This window comes from Ictalurus furcatus, chromosome 28, assembly GCF_023375685.1.
Source record: "Ictalurus furcatus strain D&B chromosome 28, Billie_1.0, whole genome shotgun sequence".
In the NCBI taxonomy this organism is placed as follows: Eukaryota; Metazoa; Chordata; class Actinopteri; order Siluriformes; family Ictaluridae; genus Ictalurus; species Ictalurus furcatus.
Window position 1 is genome coordinate 11,765,099 of NC_071282.1, and position 15,649 is coordinate 11,780,747.

Here is a 15,649-nt window from a genome sequence, read left to right on the forward strand (position 1 = left end):
TGAAATTAAAGTACTGGGAAACCTTGAAAATAGCTATGTTCTGTCTAGTGGTGCTTAAAAAGTGCTTGATTTAAAAAATAGTCAATAAATATATAATCGCTAAAGAACTTTAAAGCACATGAATACAACCCTTTCACTCAACATATGACTCCCCGCTGTAGCCCCTCCCCCTCCTCCCGTTATTCACTCACTCATTTTGACAGAAACAGCTCTGGTCCACTTTTCAGATCCTTTTAGTGACTTTTTTTCTTCTTAAAAAGCAGTTAGTGACAAAATCTAGCAACTGTTTGGGCATAGAAGAGAGTGGCCAGTACTGCCCCGCGAGCACAAGGACCTGCTTTCCCGCTACAGACACACCTCATGTGTGGCTTCTCTGATCAGTGAGGAGCAGCACATTCGTTCACTTCTAACTTTCTCTCTGAGTGATCATTTTACATATAGCTGAAATCACAGCACTGTGATCTTTATCTTCACTGTGGTCTTTAACTTATGTGTATGATGTTTTTGTCAGTTGACGAAATCAGGATTTTAGCAGTGCAGAGCAGGAGCTGGAAGTGTCTGCTGGTTAACATGTAGTCTTAAGGGGCCGCGTTTCAGTCACTATTTCATATTATTTATTTATTTATTTATTTATTTATGGGATTTAAAAAAAGAAATAAAGAATATGTTTGAATGTACTGACATGTAGTGCTTGAAAAAAAACAGTCATTAACAGTCATTTCATTATGAGACATCTGTATGAACCCTGAAATTAGCCGTGTTTGCTAGTAAGCGAGCTAACGTTCCCAATTATATGATTTTTTTTTTGGACTTCATTTCCAAATTCAGATATTTATTCCTAATGTGTGTTCATTCTTTGTTCTCTGAGGACAATTTCCATGATTTGCATGATTTCATTGCTTGAGGGAACAATGATGAAATATGCAGCACATTGAATTAGTTGCTTGCCAATTGTATGATTGTTCTTCAGTTTTTCCACTAGCCAGTTATACATTCTCATTAATAACGAATTCAGAGGAAAATCTGGATTGTCTGTTTTCATTTATATCTATGCATTTCTGTAAATTTGGTTCATTTTGTAGATTTGAATTATGAATTAATACAATATTGCGTGGTATCGTGATACTACTTGGTATCGTGTTACTAGTATAGTATCATAAGATGTGTTTATGGTATCGTGACAACCACACATAGCATTAACATGTGTGAACTAGCACTGGCAGCGCATCTGATTGCAAACAAGAACACCAAAGCTTTATCTCTGACTGACATTCATGAGCCAGCAATTAGCTCTAACACCAAAACACTTTTGTTCCTGGTTTAGTTGTTTGCTTGTTCATGCTTCACTTGATTATTTTGAATATTATATTTCAATGTGAGACTGCGTGTAATCATTTGTGTTTGTATGCCTTTCGTTTCTTTCTTCCTCTGATACACGACTCAGTTTTTAAAGAGCAGCGTGTGGTGTGGGTGAGATTCACCCAGAGGGTCAGTAGAGCCCCGTTCCGAGAATAATTAACGCCGAATGAAGGACTGAATTGCTTGATTAGCTGTCTTAATTACTAGCATTTACATGTGCAGCGCAGGACGTTTGCTACGCTTGCTTTAATTAGCCAACGTCTTTGAGGCAGAGAATCTGAGACAGTAAATTGAATTGACTAAAACAATGTGCTTAGGTAGCAACAGTCATGAATTACAAAGAGACTTTTCACAGGCTTTACGTTTTATTTCTTTGACAAGGGATGATGAAAGACTTTAAAAGCAAATGCTTTGCGAATAGTGTTTTTTTCCCCCGATGTTTTCAGACTTTTCTTGATTGGATGAGATACAACTACACAGATGTTTAATTTATTAGTGTCTGAGATGAACTACCAGAAAGATCGATACAGCTTGAAGTAGCAGGTCGAGATGTTCTCAGAATTTACAAGAAATAGATTGGCAAGCGAGAGAGAATCAGAACAGAGAAGTGAAGAAATTGAAAGGAGTAAGTAAGACAGAGAAAAGAGAAGAGCTAAATTGGACAAGTCTGATGTTTGCAGTGCTACCGAAGCTGGAAAAGCCTGAAGGCTGGTTTTTCAAGCTCAATTTAGCATCAACAAGCTGCAGCCTTTTCTCTCCTGTCAGAGCGGTCAGAGAGAGCGGAGGAATGCAAGAAGAAGGAAGGAGATTCCTTTTTTCAGCATGACAAACTGTTTGGTTGGTATCAGTTACAATTTCAGCTACCCATTCCAGAATTGAGTCATAATCTTAATCTAACATTCCTGTCACACATGCTCCTGAAAACTTAGTATCGTATTTGTACTTAGTATAAAGATAGTAAATCAGGACTTGGGGGACTTAGTGGTTAGCATGTTTGACTCGCACCTCCGGGGTTGGGGGTTCGATTCTCACCTCTGTCCTGTGTGCACGAAGTATACTATACATGTTCTCCCCATGCTTTGGGGCTTTCCTCTGGGTTGGGATCTCTAAATTGTCTATAGTGAATGGGTGTGCAAGTGTGTGTGATTGTGCCCTGCGATGGTTTGTTACCCATGTCCAGGGTGTCCCCTGCCTTGTGCATGAGTCTCCTGGAATAGGCTCCAGGCTCCCCATGACCCTGTGTACCATAAGTGGTACAGAAGATGGATGGACGGAAATCAGAACTGTCACAGCACCACATACTGTACTGTCACAGCAGAACAAGAACGAGATCGTCTCACACCACATGGATTTGTACCTAAGAAATTTGTGCCTGCTGTAATCATAAACACTGTCCTGGACACTTATTCACAATATACTCATACTGATCAACATTTCAACAGACTTAGTACTGTTTGGCTTTAATAATAATGATAGTCCCACTATCCAGTTTCACCCAGAAGAGGATGGGTTCCCTTTTGAATCTGGTTCCTCTCAAAGTTTCTTCCTCGTGTCATCTCAGGCTAATAGCTGGTGTGTTGTGGGCATTCTGGTGCACGATGACTCCCATTGCATCATCCAGGTGGATGCTATACACCAGTGGTGGTTGAGTCCCCCCTCCCCCTTCTCGTCTCTGGTTTGCTCATTAGGGATCAAAATCGACATCCTGATTTCTGTAAAGCATTAGCGATGATTTCTATTGTTTAAAGCGCTATATAAATAAAACGGAATTGAAATCAGCGTATACCTGTGAAACCTGTAACAACCCCCTGCACACCAATCTGCTATAAATACTGTATGTATAGCATATGCATCCTCTAATTAACCAAAATTATATTAATCGTGTAATTAACCATAGTTCCCTTCTTAGAGCTTTCTCCTGCACTTGATTCCTAGCTTTTGGTATGTGCCGATGAATACTACTACTACTACACTCTCTTGTGTTCCTTTTGTCTCAAAATTAATAGCACCCTTTTTCTGAAGGGAGAAAGTCTTAAAATGCAACACCTGTATGCAGAAACGTAGGCCTAGTGCTGGAGAGCAGGCACAGTTTGACTACATCTGGAAATGTACACAAGGGCTAAATGATTATTAGCTTATATGACATTTATTTTAAACGGATGCTTTCAATTACAGATGGGACTCGCTTCAAGCTAACTAATATGTAATCCATCCATCCATCCATCCATTTTCTGCAATTATCCTACACAGGGTTGTCGGGGAGCCTGGAGCCTATCCCAAGGGACTTGGGGCACAAGGCAGGGGACACCTTGGAACTGGTGTCACACACACCCATTTACACACCACAGACAATTTAGAGATGCCAATCAGCCTACAACGCATGTCTCTGGACTGGGGGGGGGAAACCGGAGTACCCGAAGGAAACCCCCGAAAAATGGGGAGAACATGCAAGTTTTTTAAATCCTGCTTGCCACAGTTGTTATTTTTGTTTGTTCCTGCCTGCTGTATTTTCTAACAAATTTAGCTGGTTCTATTTCCATAATATAAACAAACTAATTTAAACCTAATTTAAACTACTGTGACCCTAACCAGGCAGTTACTAAGGATTCTATAAATGCATTGTGCAGCACCGCACATTCATGTTAAATGTTGTCTTTCTTTGTCCTGCAAACTTCATTTCTGATCGCTTCATCCTGGTCACTGGGTGTGAGGCAGGAATACACCCTGAATGGGACATCAGTCCATCACAGGGCACCATGTACACACATATTTACTGACCCATTCACACCTAGGGGCAATTTAGCACAGCCAATCCACCTACGTTATCTCGGTAGAAGACCTGCACACCCACACAAAACATGTTATCACACCCACACATTCTCATGGAGGTTACGTCCCGTGGGATCCCATTCTCAACCGGATGCCCTTTGAACCTTTCAGTCAATCTTTCTTTTGGGAAAAATAAGAAATAGTGTGATTCCTTTTTGTATCTATATTTGTTTAAAACACTTCATCTGTTGTGTCTATATAAAATGTTTTTATATTATATAGAAGTAACATTCTTAAAGACACAGAGTGGTTGAAACACCTCAGCCCCTAGCCTAAGCTATGTAGGTCACTTTATGCGGCCATATTTTGAAAGGTACGACTGTTATTAGCTGCATAAACTGTAGCTGTGGGTCTGTCACTATTATCACTAAAAGGTATCAGCACAATGGTTTAATCCTACTGTGGAACACCACTGCATTCAAATCTGACCCAATATAATAGTATTTGTGTGAAAGAAATGTGAAAACTGACCCATAAAGAACTGGAAGATCGCCTTAGCACTAGAAGCAAGTATCAGAAGATAGTGCTGGAGGTTTCTGACTGTACGCACACATATTCTCAACAAGATGCAGAGACTGAAACCATACAGTATTATTTTTTTTAGTATTAAAAAAGTATTATTTTTTTAGTACAAACTTTGTTAACGATTTTTATTTTATAAGTGGTAAGAGACACTTTTTAGACAAAAAAAAAAAATCTCCAGAAGAACCGTGGCTGGTTCTGCAAGATGCTCGATAAAACTAACCATCTCATTTCCTTATAAAACTGTAGAAAGTGTAGCTGAGACTACGACTACTACTAAATAGTGACTTTGTTTCATTTATTACTGTTTATTACTGCATTTTATAGTATTTTTTTTTTTGTTCAAATGTAGAACCATTTCATTTCTTTAAATTTGAAGACATCTTCGCTGTACAGCATTTCTTTGCATGTGTCTAAGACTTTTGCACAGTACTGTATATGAATTAGAAACATATGTGGAGTATATGCAAGGGCTACTATGGTAGCTGTAATTGACTGTAGCGCCATAAACCTCCATTTCACCCCAGTCAACACCAACTCACACGCCGTTCTTGTTAAATCCGTTTCCTTGCTGGGGAAAGTGCTATTTCGATCCCTTCGCACGGCGCTCTCAGAGGGCCTGACTCTGGCTCTGCCATTTATCTCCCTTTCTCTTTCATCAATTCAAGATTAAGCTCATTTCTTTTCCAGCGCGGTTTAATTCTCCGCTGCAGGATGCACACCGCAGACACAGCATGTCTGAGCTTCGCCCAGTCTCTACTAGAAACGATCTGTTGTAATATTTCAGCTCTGCAAACCAGAATGACAGGAGTAAGAAGTGGTATGAGTGTGTGAAATGACAGGAGAATGTGAAGTGTTTATATTTCGATATTTCAACGTGAGGTCGGATTGATTCAATAACCTTTAAGGTGAGGTATATGGGTGGGATGAGCAAAGCGATTAGGGGCAATTGCGTGTGTGGGAAAGCAAAACAAGCAGTCTGGCACATTCCGAACACTGCCACTGCTACATTCCGCAGCTGTGAGAACGAACACACACTCACACACACACACCTTCACGGAAGCCAAACCCAGTGTCTGCTTACCGGCAGACGTTTCATTTCATTCACCAGTGATTCAATTTTGGACACAGACTTCACATAGTACATACATTCAACATTTTTCAGGACTTAAGGTGTATCTCCTTTCAGAAAATACCAAGCAGAGGTGAAGAATTATAGGAATGCTGGACATGAAGCCAAGGCGTGACTGTCCAGCCTCAGGTGGATTAATGGACTACAATCACAGGTGACTGGAAGCCAGTCTGTCCAGTGCACACCTGTCTCTAGTCTCTAGAGTTAACATGGTCCTGATCCATTAACACACTGACACCAGTGTTGAGGTAACACTAATGGAATTTAAACCTGAGGAACAGGTGTTAATAACGTGTTATCACGCCCATGCACAGGCAAGGATGTATACATTTGCAGAAACCAAATGAGACACTTCTACATAAATACACACCCTTAAACACATGCAGGAAGAATTTTGACATATTTACCTTTCAAGCTGTACCTTTGTACCTTAAGATGACAATGATGTTATTTTAATTGAAGTTAATTTTATATTGCTTTATAGTAAATTAATTATTATTTTTATAATATTATATATTATTACATTGGCATTTTAGACCTCAACTTTTATATAAATATATATATATATATATATATATATATATATATATATATGTGTGTGTGTGTGTGTGTGTGTGTGTGTGTGTGTGTGTGTGTGTGTACGTACATATATATAGATAGATAAGCAGAAACACACACAAACACACGCACATATATATATATATATATATATATATATATATATATATATATATATATATATATTTCTGCTTAATTCAGGTTTTATGTTGTAGTTTATGTTGTTTTTTAGACCGTGACCTGAAATGTTTATATACAGTTTTATATCATATTTTTATGAAATGTCGGAAGTATGTAAAAAATTATGACATATTCCATCCATCCGTTTTTTATACCACTTGTCCTACACAGGGTCACGGAGGAGCCTGGTGCCTATTCCAGAGAAATCAGGGCACAAGGCAGAGACACATCCTGCACAAGGTGCCAACCCATCGCACACACACACACTCACACACCCATTCATATACTACAGACAATTCGGAAATGCCAGTCAGCCTATAATGCATGTTTTTGGACTGGGGGAGGAAGCCTGAGTACCTGGAGGAAACCCCCAAAGCACAGGGAGGCAGGATTTGAACCCCAACCCTGGAATTTCAGTTTGTTGTTGTTTTGTTTTTTTCTTAGATAATCTAAGCCAATTTCCATTCTAAGATTGAAAATAGTTATATCTGGTGAAGAGCAATTGCAAGAGGGCTGACATTTGACCTCTTCATTAACAAATACATCAGAGGAGCGACAGGGGGTCAGTGCTGTAATTTACCCACAGTTCTCAAAACATACCCCTGAGACACCATCTCTGCCTCTTAATGCTCTGAATCTATCAAGCTATTATAATAACTACTACTCAGGGCAGATGAAATCACACACACACACACATATGAGTGTGAAGATATTGCAATGACCGAAGTCATAAAAGCACACAAAGGCAAATTCACATACGAACAGATGTACGCTTGAACAAACACAAACACACAACAGATGCTAAGCTCTCGCTCGGCCTGGAGATAAACAGGCTACATAATCCCCGGCTGCTGTTGATTATTTACTCGGCCACTCGTGAATAGGGGGCAAAGATGGCACGATCTCTTCCTTTATAAAGACTTGACAAATGCTGCCATTCTGGAAAGGTCAGTGTAAATATTAGTGCAGCCACTGTGGAAAGACTCCAAGGGCTACTTTAAAGCCAAAGCCAAGCTTTACTCTGCTGGTTTTAGTCCACACATGTCTACTTGTTTGGTGATGATATTTATGGGATTGTGTGAAAGGCATATATATAAAGTCATAAATCCTGTCCACACACACCATCCACCCTGATATTACTGCAGATCTAATCCAATTATATATCAGGAACATGGACAGCTTCGATGTAGGAGGATTCCTAGAACTAAGATTGTGTAATTATCCTGTTATGGGTTAGAAAAATCTTCATGGATTTGATTGAGTAGGTTGAGTATAAAATAAGCTTTTAGCCCTGACGTGGTTCGGGTCATACCAAACACATCATCCTGGGATCAGAGGTCATCTCTGATCTCATACAGTCTGATCCACAGAACCTAGAACCTCTCGAACACACCCTTTCACGCAGGTGTGTGCGCCTCAGGGGTCACCTTATCCACCCCTCTTCAGTTCCTCCCCGTTTTTCATCTGTCCATCAAACCTGCCACATCGCCCTGTCAAATGAACACATTTACTTTAACACACACACACACACAAAATCTCTGAATCTGTTCAGACATGCATCGAGCTAAAAGCAGACCCCCAAATGCACCATCGGGGTCATTACAACCTCAACAGATATTGCTATAGAAGGAAATGAAGCAGCAACACTTCATTTAAAGAGCATGACTTGGTGAAAGAGGAGCCCATCAAAACACAAAGCATATGGGGGTTTCAGTGAGCCTCTAGCAGCCACGCTCTGCTTATTTTAAGACGATGGGTCACTGAATGCTTACACTTCTGTGTCTTTGTGAGACTGCAACAGAAAAAGCTAGAATATCTGTCAGTGAGTGTCACGCATGTGTATTTATAAACTAGTACATACACATATACATTGAGCTGAACGCCTGAATATGGGCTGTTCATTTGGCCAGTGTTAAAAAAAATCAATTGTTTAAAAATTGTTTAAATATGCTTTCTTCCCTCCCTATTTCCCATATCCCTATTAAAACATTTTAAATATTATCTGATTTATCTAATACTTATCATTATGTCCTGCAAAAAATGATATCAGGTAGAAACATATGAATATAAACTGAATATAAACCTTGAATCATTTTATATTGTATCAAACAAATACCTTGAAATTATATTATTTCTATTATTTGGGCAGAAGGTTTGCTTCTTTCTGGCAATATTTCCCATTCAATAAGACAATTTCATGCGCAGGATTATTAATAATGTCTATAAATAGGCTGAACAGCTGAACAGTCTAATATTTGTTTCCTCATAATGAGGAATAATAGTTCAATTTGCATATATTCAACATGTTTTCACTTGCTCAGATAGCATTTTCTTGGGAAAATTAGATAATTAGATAAAATGAGAGCGTTTGATATTATAAAAGGTTATTGAAGCTTTTTCTAGACCTATTTTTAAATGATCTAAATGCATTGACAGGTGATTTTGCTTCTATTCATTCATTTACTTTTTTTGGGCAACAAAAAGCAAAAATTATGCACCAGTGAAGTATGACAGTTCCATTATTTCACAGATTATGTTTAATTAGTACAACTGTCTAAAATTGGGTTGAAAAATGACTCATTAGGGGGTGGGGGCAGGGAAATTGTACACGTACTTCCCACATTCAGGATGTTTTAAATGACCGAGATAGCATTTCTCTCTCTCTATCTTTCAGACCTCCTGGGTAGGCCCTGGTTGTCAATAAAAATGCAGTAGCGTGCCACTCTAATGCTTATGGCGACCACAAGAAAGCCACAGAGCCAGAGGAGGAAGAGGCACAGCTTATTTCCAGCTGCTCATGCTTCGGCAGGCCTCACCGTCAGCTAAATACGACCCAACAAAAACACACACACCAGATGAAAATCTCTGTAAAATCGCAACAAGAGGAAGACCTCTGATTAAAACCAAAGCTTGCCACCTACCTAGCGGTTCCCACCACACCAATGCACATTCTATCAACATTATGTCACTCTCAAATACACTTTCCCCCAAATAAAAACATGCTGCGTCTGTAGATTTAGATTTAATATATGTACTGTATATATCATGTTAGGCCTAGCATCAATGACAACATAACCCTACTATATACAGTAGACTGGATTTTAAAGGCATGCAGTGGATCCATGCATATGGAAATAAACTTTAGCAGAAGTGGAAGCCATTTGTTCTTTGAGCGAGTTCCAGAAAAAGCTAGACAAGCCCATAAAATCCAATTACTAAGGCCCCCCCCCCCCCCCCAAGGATCTAAGGAGTTGTTGTTTGGGAGCTTTTTTAATATGCGGGTAGTAAATAGAGGACAGAAAGGAAAAGATAGAGGCGACAGTCAGGGCTGAAGTGGTTGCGGCCGACCTCAAAGTGTAATTCAGACGCAGGCTGGCAAATTGTAGTGTGTGTGTGTGTGTGTGTGTGTGTGTGTGTGTGTGTGTGTGGTAAAATACACGGCTGTCACATGCCATAGTTCTCCACATCAAAAATGCTTGTTTAATACACTTCCACCCTATCCACTATTAGGACAGATCCAGGATCAGATCCTAATGAATTCAACTATAAGAGGAGTTGCAAAAGCAGGAGCAAATTTGAAAATAAAGCAGTGTGTGTGCGTGTGTGTTTGTTTGTGTGCTTACGTGCGTGCGTGCGTGCGTGCGTGCGTGCGTGTGTGTGTGGTTGGGCGCAAGAGTGAGAAGCATGACGTAATGCAGCACGCCTTGCATGTGCTGATAGGCGTTATCGCCTTCTCGTGTCTTGGCAGAAGGAACCAGGGCTGGAGATGACAGCCAGGGTGCAAGTGTAGGCGTACGTGTATGCGTGTGTGAGTGGTAATAGAGGATTCTCTCTCAGTGTTATTAGAGATGGCAAGTTAAACTGGATCATCTTCAACACAGTACAACAAATAAGACATGTCGTCTTTCACCGTGTCAGATTTCCTACAGCATATACTTTATACTTATGGCTACTGGATTTAGTCACACACTCATACCGCAGATGCAGATGAGCTGGCTGACATGGGTTAGGGGAGCGTCTGTAGATCAAATAACTTTAAGTGACCACTTCCTTCAAATGCTAAACCCAGATTATCTGGATGATAATCTGAGCCTACATCAGAGGGCCTACACTATAGTATGCCTGCCCTCAGACAGTCTTGCCAACCCCCATAATGCAATGCTGCAAAAGCCAAACCACAAATGTAATCACTTTAAACAGTTCACAAACCTTCACTTCATCAGTTTTGTCTGGCATGCTGGAGGTCACGCTGCAGAGAGAGAGATAGCATTGGGCCAATGGGGGAAATAAAGCAGACAAAAAGGGTACAGTGTGGTGTAAATCTGCATCTGCATATAGGCGCACATATTTACTCGGTTCATATTCCACACACACTCGCACAGCAAACAGCTCACAACACACTTCTTTTCCATTTCCTTCCTAAAAACAGCCTTTGCACCGCCAGGATTTACCATGTGGTCAAGCGCCGAATTAGAACCTCAATATACTTCGTACCCCTCGCAGGTACCAATTAAACCCAGACACCAAACCGCAAAGTTTAAAGAGCCAAAAAATAAATAACTACATAAAAATACACATTTGACTGATACACATGGGAGATTTGTTTCAGGGGACAAAATCCGCATGAGCAGGGAGCACCATGAGATCCCCTTTAATTGCTTTTTTTCCTCGGCATTGTCACAGCTCATAAAACGTCCTCATCTTAGAAGAAATGCCTTGTAAAAAATTCATGCTGGAATAAAACGGGTACGGTTTTGTTAAAGTGTAAAAGGCTCATGCAGCATTTTTGCGGCACGGCCTGCCACCGTGGACGTTTTCTTCTGTGATGCACAATAACAGCTTGAACCAATATGAGCTTTACAAGCTTTGAATATTGGTGACTTCTACATGACCACCAAAAGAGTCCTTATTCCATTGTGTGACCTCATCAGCTTGAACCAGTCTTTCTGTTCCTCTGGACTAATATGTCATCTTTTTACTGGCAATCTAGTAATTCAGACATGAGGGCAGGGATTACCTCAAAATTTTCCCTAAGCCCCTCTTCTAACTGCATATCTCCCTCACACACACACACACACACACACTGGTTTGAGTCTCATTACATCGATGCTCTTGGCAGTATGACTGCAGTGGAAATGATTGAACAGAGATGGGGAGGAGATTTCCGTGACCCCCACTCCCTCCTCTCCTCAACACACACACACACACACACACACACACACCAGTGGTCAGGCTCAACACTGCAGGATGGCTGCGTCAACCCTCTCCTCTCCTCTCCTCTCCTTTCTCAACCCTTCACACATGTATACACATAACCACACACACTCTAATCATGCATAATGCATGAGCCAGGCAGGGAGGTGCAGAGGAGAACCCCAGCGCTCGACACACTGTGCAATACAGAGCTGCAGCCTCCGATACACACACACACACATGTGCACACACACTTCACACTTCACACACCTTCTTCTGCTGCAATCTCACTGCAGTCCTCGACATACAGCACATCTCCACTCTCTCTTTCTCTCTCTTTCTCTCGTGCTCTCTCTCTCTCTCTCTCGCTCGCTTGCTCTCTTGCTGTCTAACTTTCTATGTATCTCTCTTTAGAAACTCCAGCTTTCCAAAAGGTGCTGAATAAAAAGTGCACTGGCCTGAAATAAACTCTGAGCGTTCAAAACGAAAGAAGTTTGCACTAATGACGACATAACGATTTTTCTTCACATTCCCCATCCTTATCTATAAATGTTTTCTGACTGGCTGATACAACAAAAGCTTTGGAGGTGCTCAGATAAGATGTGCTTTAAAAAAAAAAAACTTTTCGCAGTTACAGTATTCAACATTACTTCTTATATACTCTGGTTCCCAGGAGTCACATGACCACTGCAGGCGTTAATTCAGTTGTAGATATGATGTGGGCTGTGTTTATTAATTGCATATGATTTCTGTGGAATTTCACGATGCGTGTTTAGTCCTTTGGGCACTACAGTACATTCACAGCTTTTGCCTTCTGTACTCCTACAAGCACAAATTGAAGAAATGTTTCCTCTCCTTAACGTAGACACAACACAATCCTCAATAGTGTTGGATAATGTCCATTTACTGTCCATTCATGTCCGGCTGTACGTAAGTAAGTGTGAACTCTATGGCCTATAATACAAATGAGTGTATTATAAGTTGATACCTTGTAATAGATATATTTTTGTCACATAATGACATAAATTCACCCTGTGAACTATAACCACTGCTGTTGATTTCAAAAGTTTTACAGCAGTGAGTCTGCACTTTCTTCCTTTGACTTAATCAGTCTGTGGTCCGTGTTACTGACTTTGCTACAGCAAGGAGCCACCACAACAGAGACAGCGCACACAGGAAAAGCAGTTTTCTTCTCCAATGTGTTTCCTGGATGAATTTTTACATCCAGAAACCCAACTTAAACCAAATGATAGGCTAGTCCATCCATCCATTTTCTGTACTGCTTATCCTACACAGGGTTGTGGGGAGCCTGGAGCCTATCCCAGGGGACTCGGGGCATGGGGTGGGGGATACCCTGGACGGAGTGCCAACCCAAGAGCACAACCGCATGCACATTCACACACTACAGCCCATTTGGAAACGCCAATCAGCCTATAACGCATGTTTTGGACTGCGGGATGAAACTGGAGTACACGGAGGAAACCCCTACGATAGACTAGTTTAGGGTGAACTAGAACTAACATTTTAGATTTGAGTTCCAGTCAAGAGAGAACCTATACAGTAGATGTTCTCCTTGAGGAGAAATACTGCAGGTCCTGTTCTGACTAAAAATATATATTATATATATATATATATATATATATATATATATATATATATATATATATATATATATATATATATATATATACACACACACACACACACACACACAGTATATGCATATTATAAGCGTACTTGGTGTTCTGGATCGCTAAGAAGAAGAAAAATAATAGGCTATAATTTGAGATGGTATGAGTTTTTTTTCCCACTAAGTTCAAGAGAAACGAATGAAAAGTCTTCATTAAGACACAGAAAATAACATGCTTCCCAAACAAGTATATGAAACATGGTCTGAGATATCATCTCAAATTCATGTTTAAATCAATAATTGTGGCCCAAATTATTAATTTTTTTTCCTTTCATTTCCTTGGAAATTATCCTATTAGTTATTTATGAAAATGTCCAAAGCCAGCTGGCACGCCACCTAATATCCCCATCAAATCATTGTTAAATATGCACATATTACATGAGCAGAATAAGTCTTTTCTTCTTCTTCTTCTTCTCCTTCTTCTTCTTCTTCTTCTTCTAGTTTACGCAATTGACGTAAAGTAGCTTCTTGGAGCAGTTTCTATGGCAACGCCATTGATTGCTTTCTACGTCCATATTTAATTGGCTTGAACCAACTTTAAGCCATCATTTCTCATCAATACCACCATTCTGATTCCATTTCCAACACTACACATGTCTGTAACAGATCACAATCCTTCTTTTCATCGCATCATAGTAGGCTGATATGATATAGCCTATGATATTGCGACAGCAATAACAACTAGTTGTAATTTATTTTAGAGCATTTTTTTGCGCATAGCAATTCATTGGTACATTGTATGACACCTGAGATCTAGGTTTAAACCAGCAGACAAGTTTTAGTAAAACATCTTTATAGCCTACTAATAAATGTGAATGCCTGTATGATGACGCAACGGATCCTTAATTATAGGATATAATTATACCTGATCACCTAGCAAACTGATACTATTTCTATTTCTCTCTCTCTCTCTCTCTCTCTCTCTCTCTCTCTCTCTCTCTGTCTCTCTAAAATATAATTAGACATTATTTGCTCATGACACATCCTATCTGAGTTTCGGTCCCAAGGTGTTTGTTTGTTTTGGGTTGATTATAGATTCACAAAAAGTCAGATTATTGATCAGACATTGTTCAAACGTAAGTCAATATCCTGTCCTTTAAGTCTTTTAAGTCGTTAGTGATACCAGACCGCGTTGATTACATCACTAGAGACCTAATACTTATCAATAGCCAGAATGTATCACGTTTTAGAGGCTACTATTAACACATTGAGTGCATATTTTTTTAAGTGACTTCCTCTCCTATGAAGATGTCAAATTCATGTCAAAGTCAGTTTCTAAGAGATTGTGGAGAAAGAAAGAAAAAACAGAGCCTGGTGCATTCCCGTGCGCTACACATCCACACAAAGAAGATGTCAAGACGTCGGCTTCTTACCGGCTACCGTGTATCTGTCCATGTAATTGAGCACGTTGCCGAAGCTGAGGATCCCGGCGGCGGTTGTGGGTGAGCGGCACCGCAGCAGCGCGGCGCGGAATTTCTGGCCCGGTTTGCACGCGGATTTGCACTCCGGATTCGCCTTGAGCGCGGCGCTCATGCTGCCCGAGAGCGTGCGCACCTCCGCCGCGCTGCTGCAGCCCTCCAGCTCGCATCCGTCGCTTTCCACACACATCTTGTCGCACGAGTGATCCAGCGCAAGAGATCTGACTGACAGTCTCTCAGGTACGGGTTAGGTGTTGCTTACAAGACGGGAGAAAGCAGCAAATCCGAATAACTTAAACTAATTTTTTTTTAAAAACATTAAATTATTAGACTAATCAATCGAGGTGGAAAAAGTGCTAAGCTCGGTTCATGGTTCAGCGTCAAATTGCAATGACAGGATTGTGCGCTCCTCTAGGCGTTTTGCTTTGCCTCGCGCTGTCATGCAGGGAGAAGGAGGCGTGGCTGTGCGCAAAACCCCGCCCTCCAGACAACGGTGGAAAAAACACCTGAGGAGCGGGAATGTGGAATGTAGAGCATGTCGACTTCGTACATTGGAATGTGTTTGTGCGCTTGTGCGTCTTTTCTGCGCCGTGTTTTTGTGCCATAACAACTAGGTTTGAACTGAGTAAACCCTATGAATTAATAGGAAGTCTAACGAGCGATGGAAATTCCAGTCCACACATCCATACACACCTACTGGCCACAAGTAGCTACACAGAGACACCTTACTTGTACTTACTTATTTGGCGTTTTTATCAGGTATAGGAT

The 15,649-nt window shown here is 40.5% G+C and overlaps 1 protein-coding gene across 1 annotated transcript in view; it reads right to left on the reverse strand.

Annotated features, from left to right (window-relative positions):
• Nucleotides 1–15,317, reverse strand: part of spns2 (SPNS lysolipid transporter 2, sphingosine-1-phosphate) — a 76,625-nt gene extending 61,308 nt beyond the window's left edge. The window contains exon 1 of the mRNA XM_053618742.1: nt 14,837–15,317. Coding sequence (XP_053474717.1) covers nt 14,837–15,071 — 235 coding nt within the window. The 5' untranslated portion in view covers nt 15,072–15,317. The remainder of the gene's footprint in view (nt 1–14,836) is intronic.
• Nucleotides 15,318–15,649: the final 332 nt, after the last annotated feature.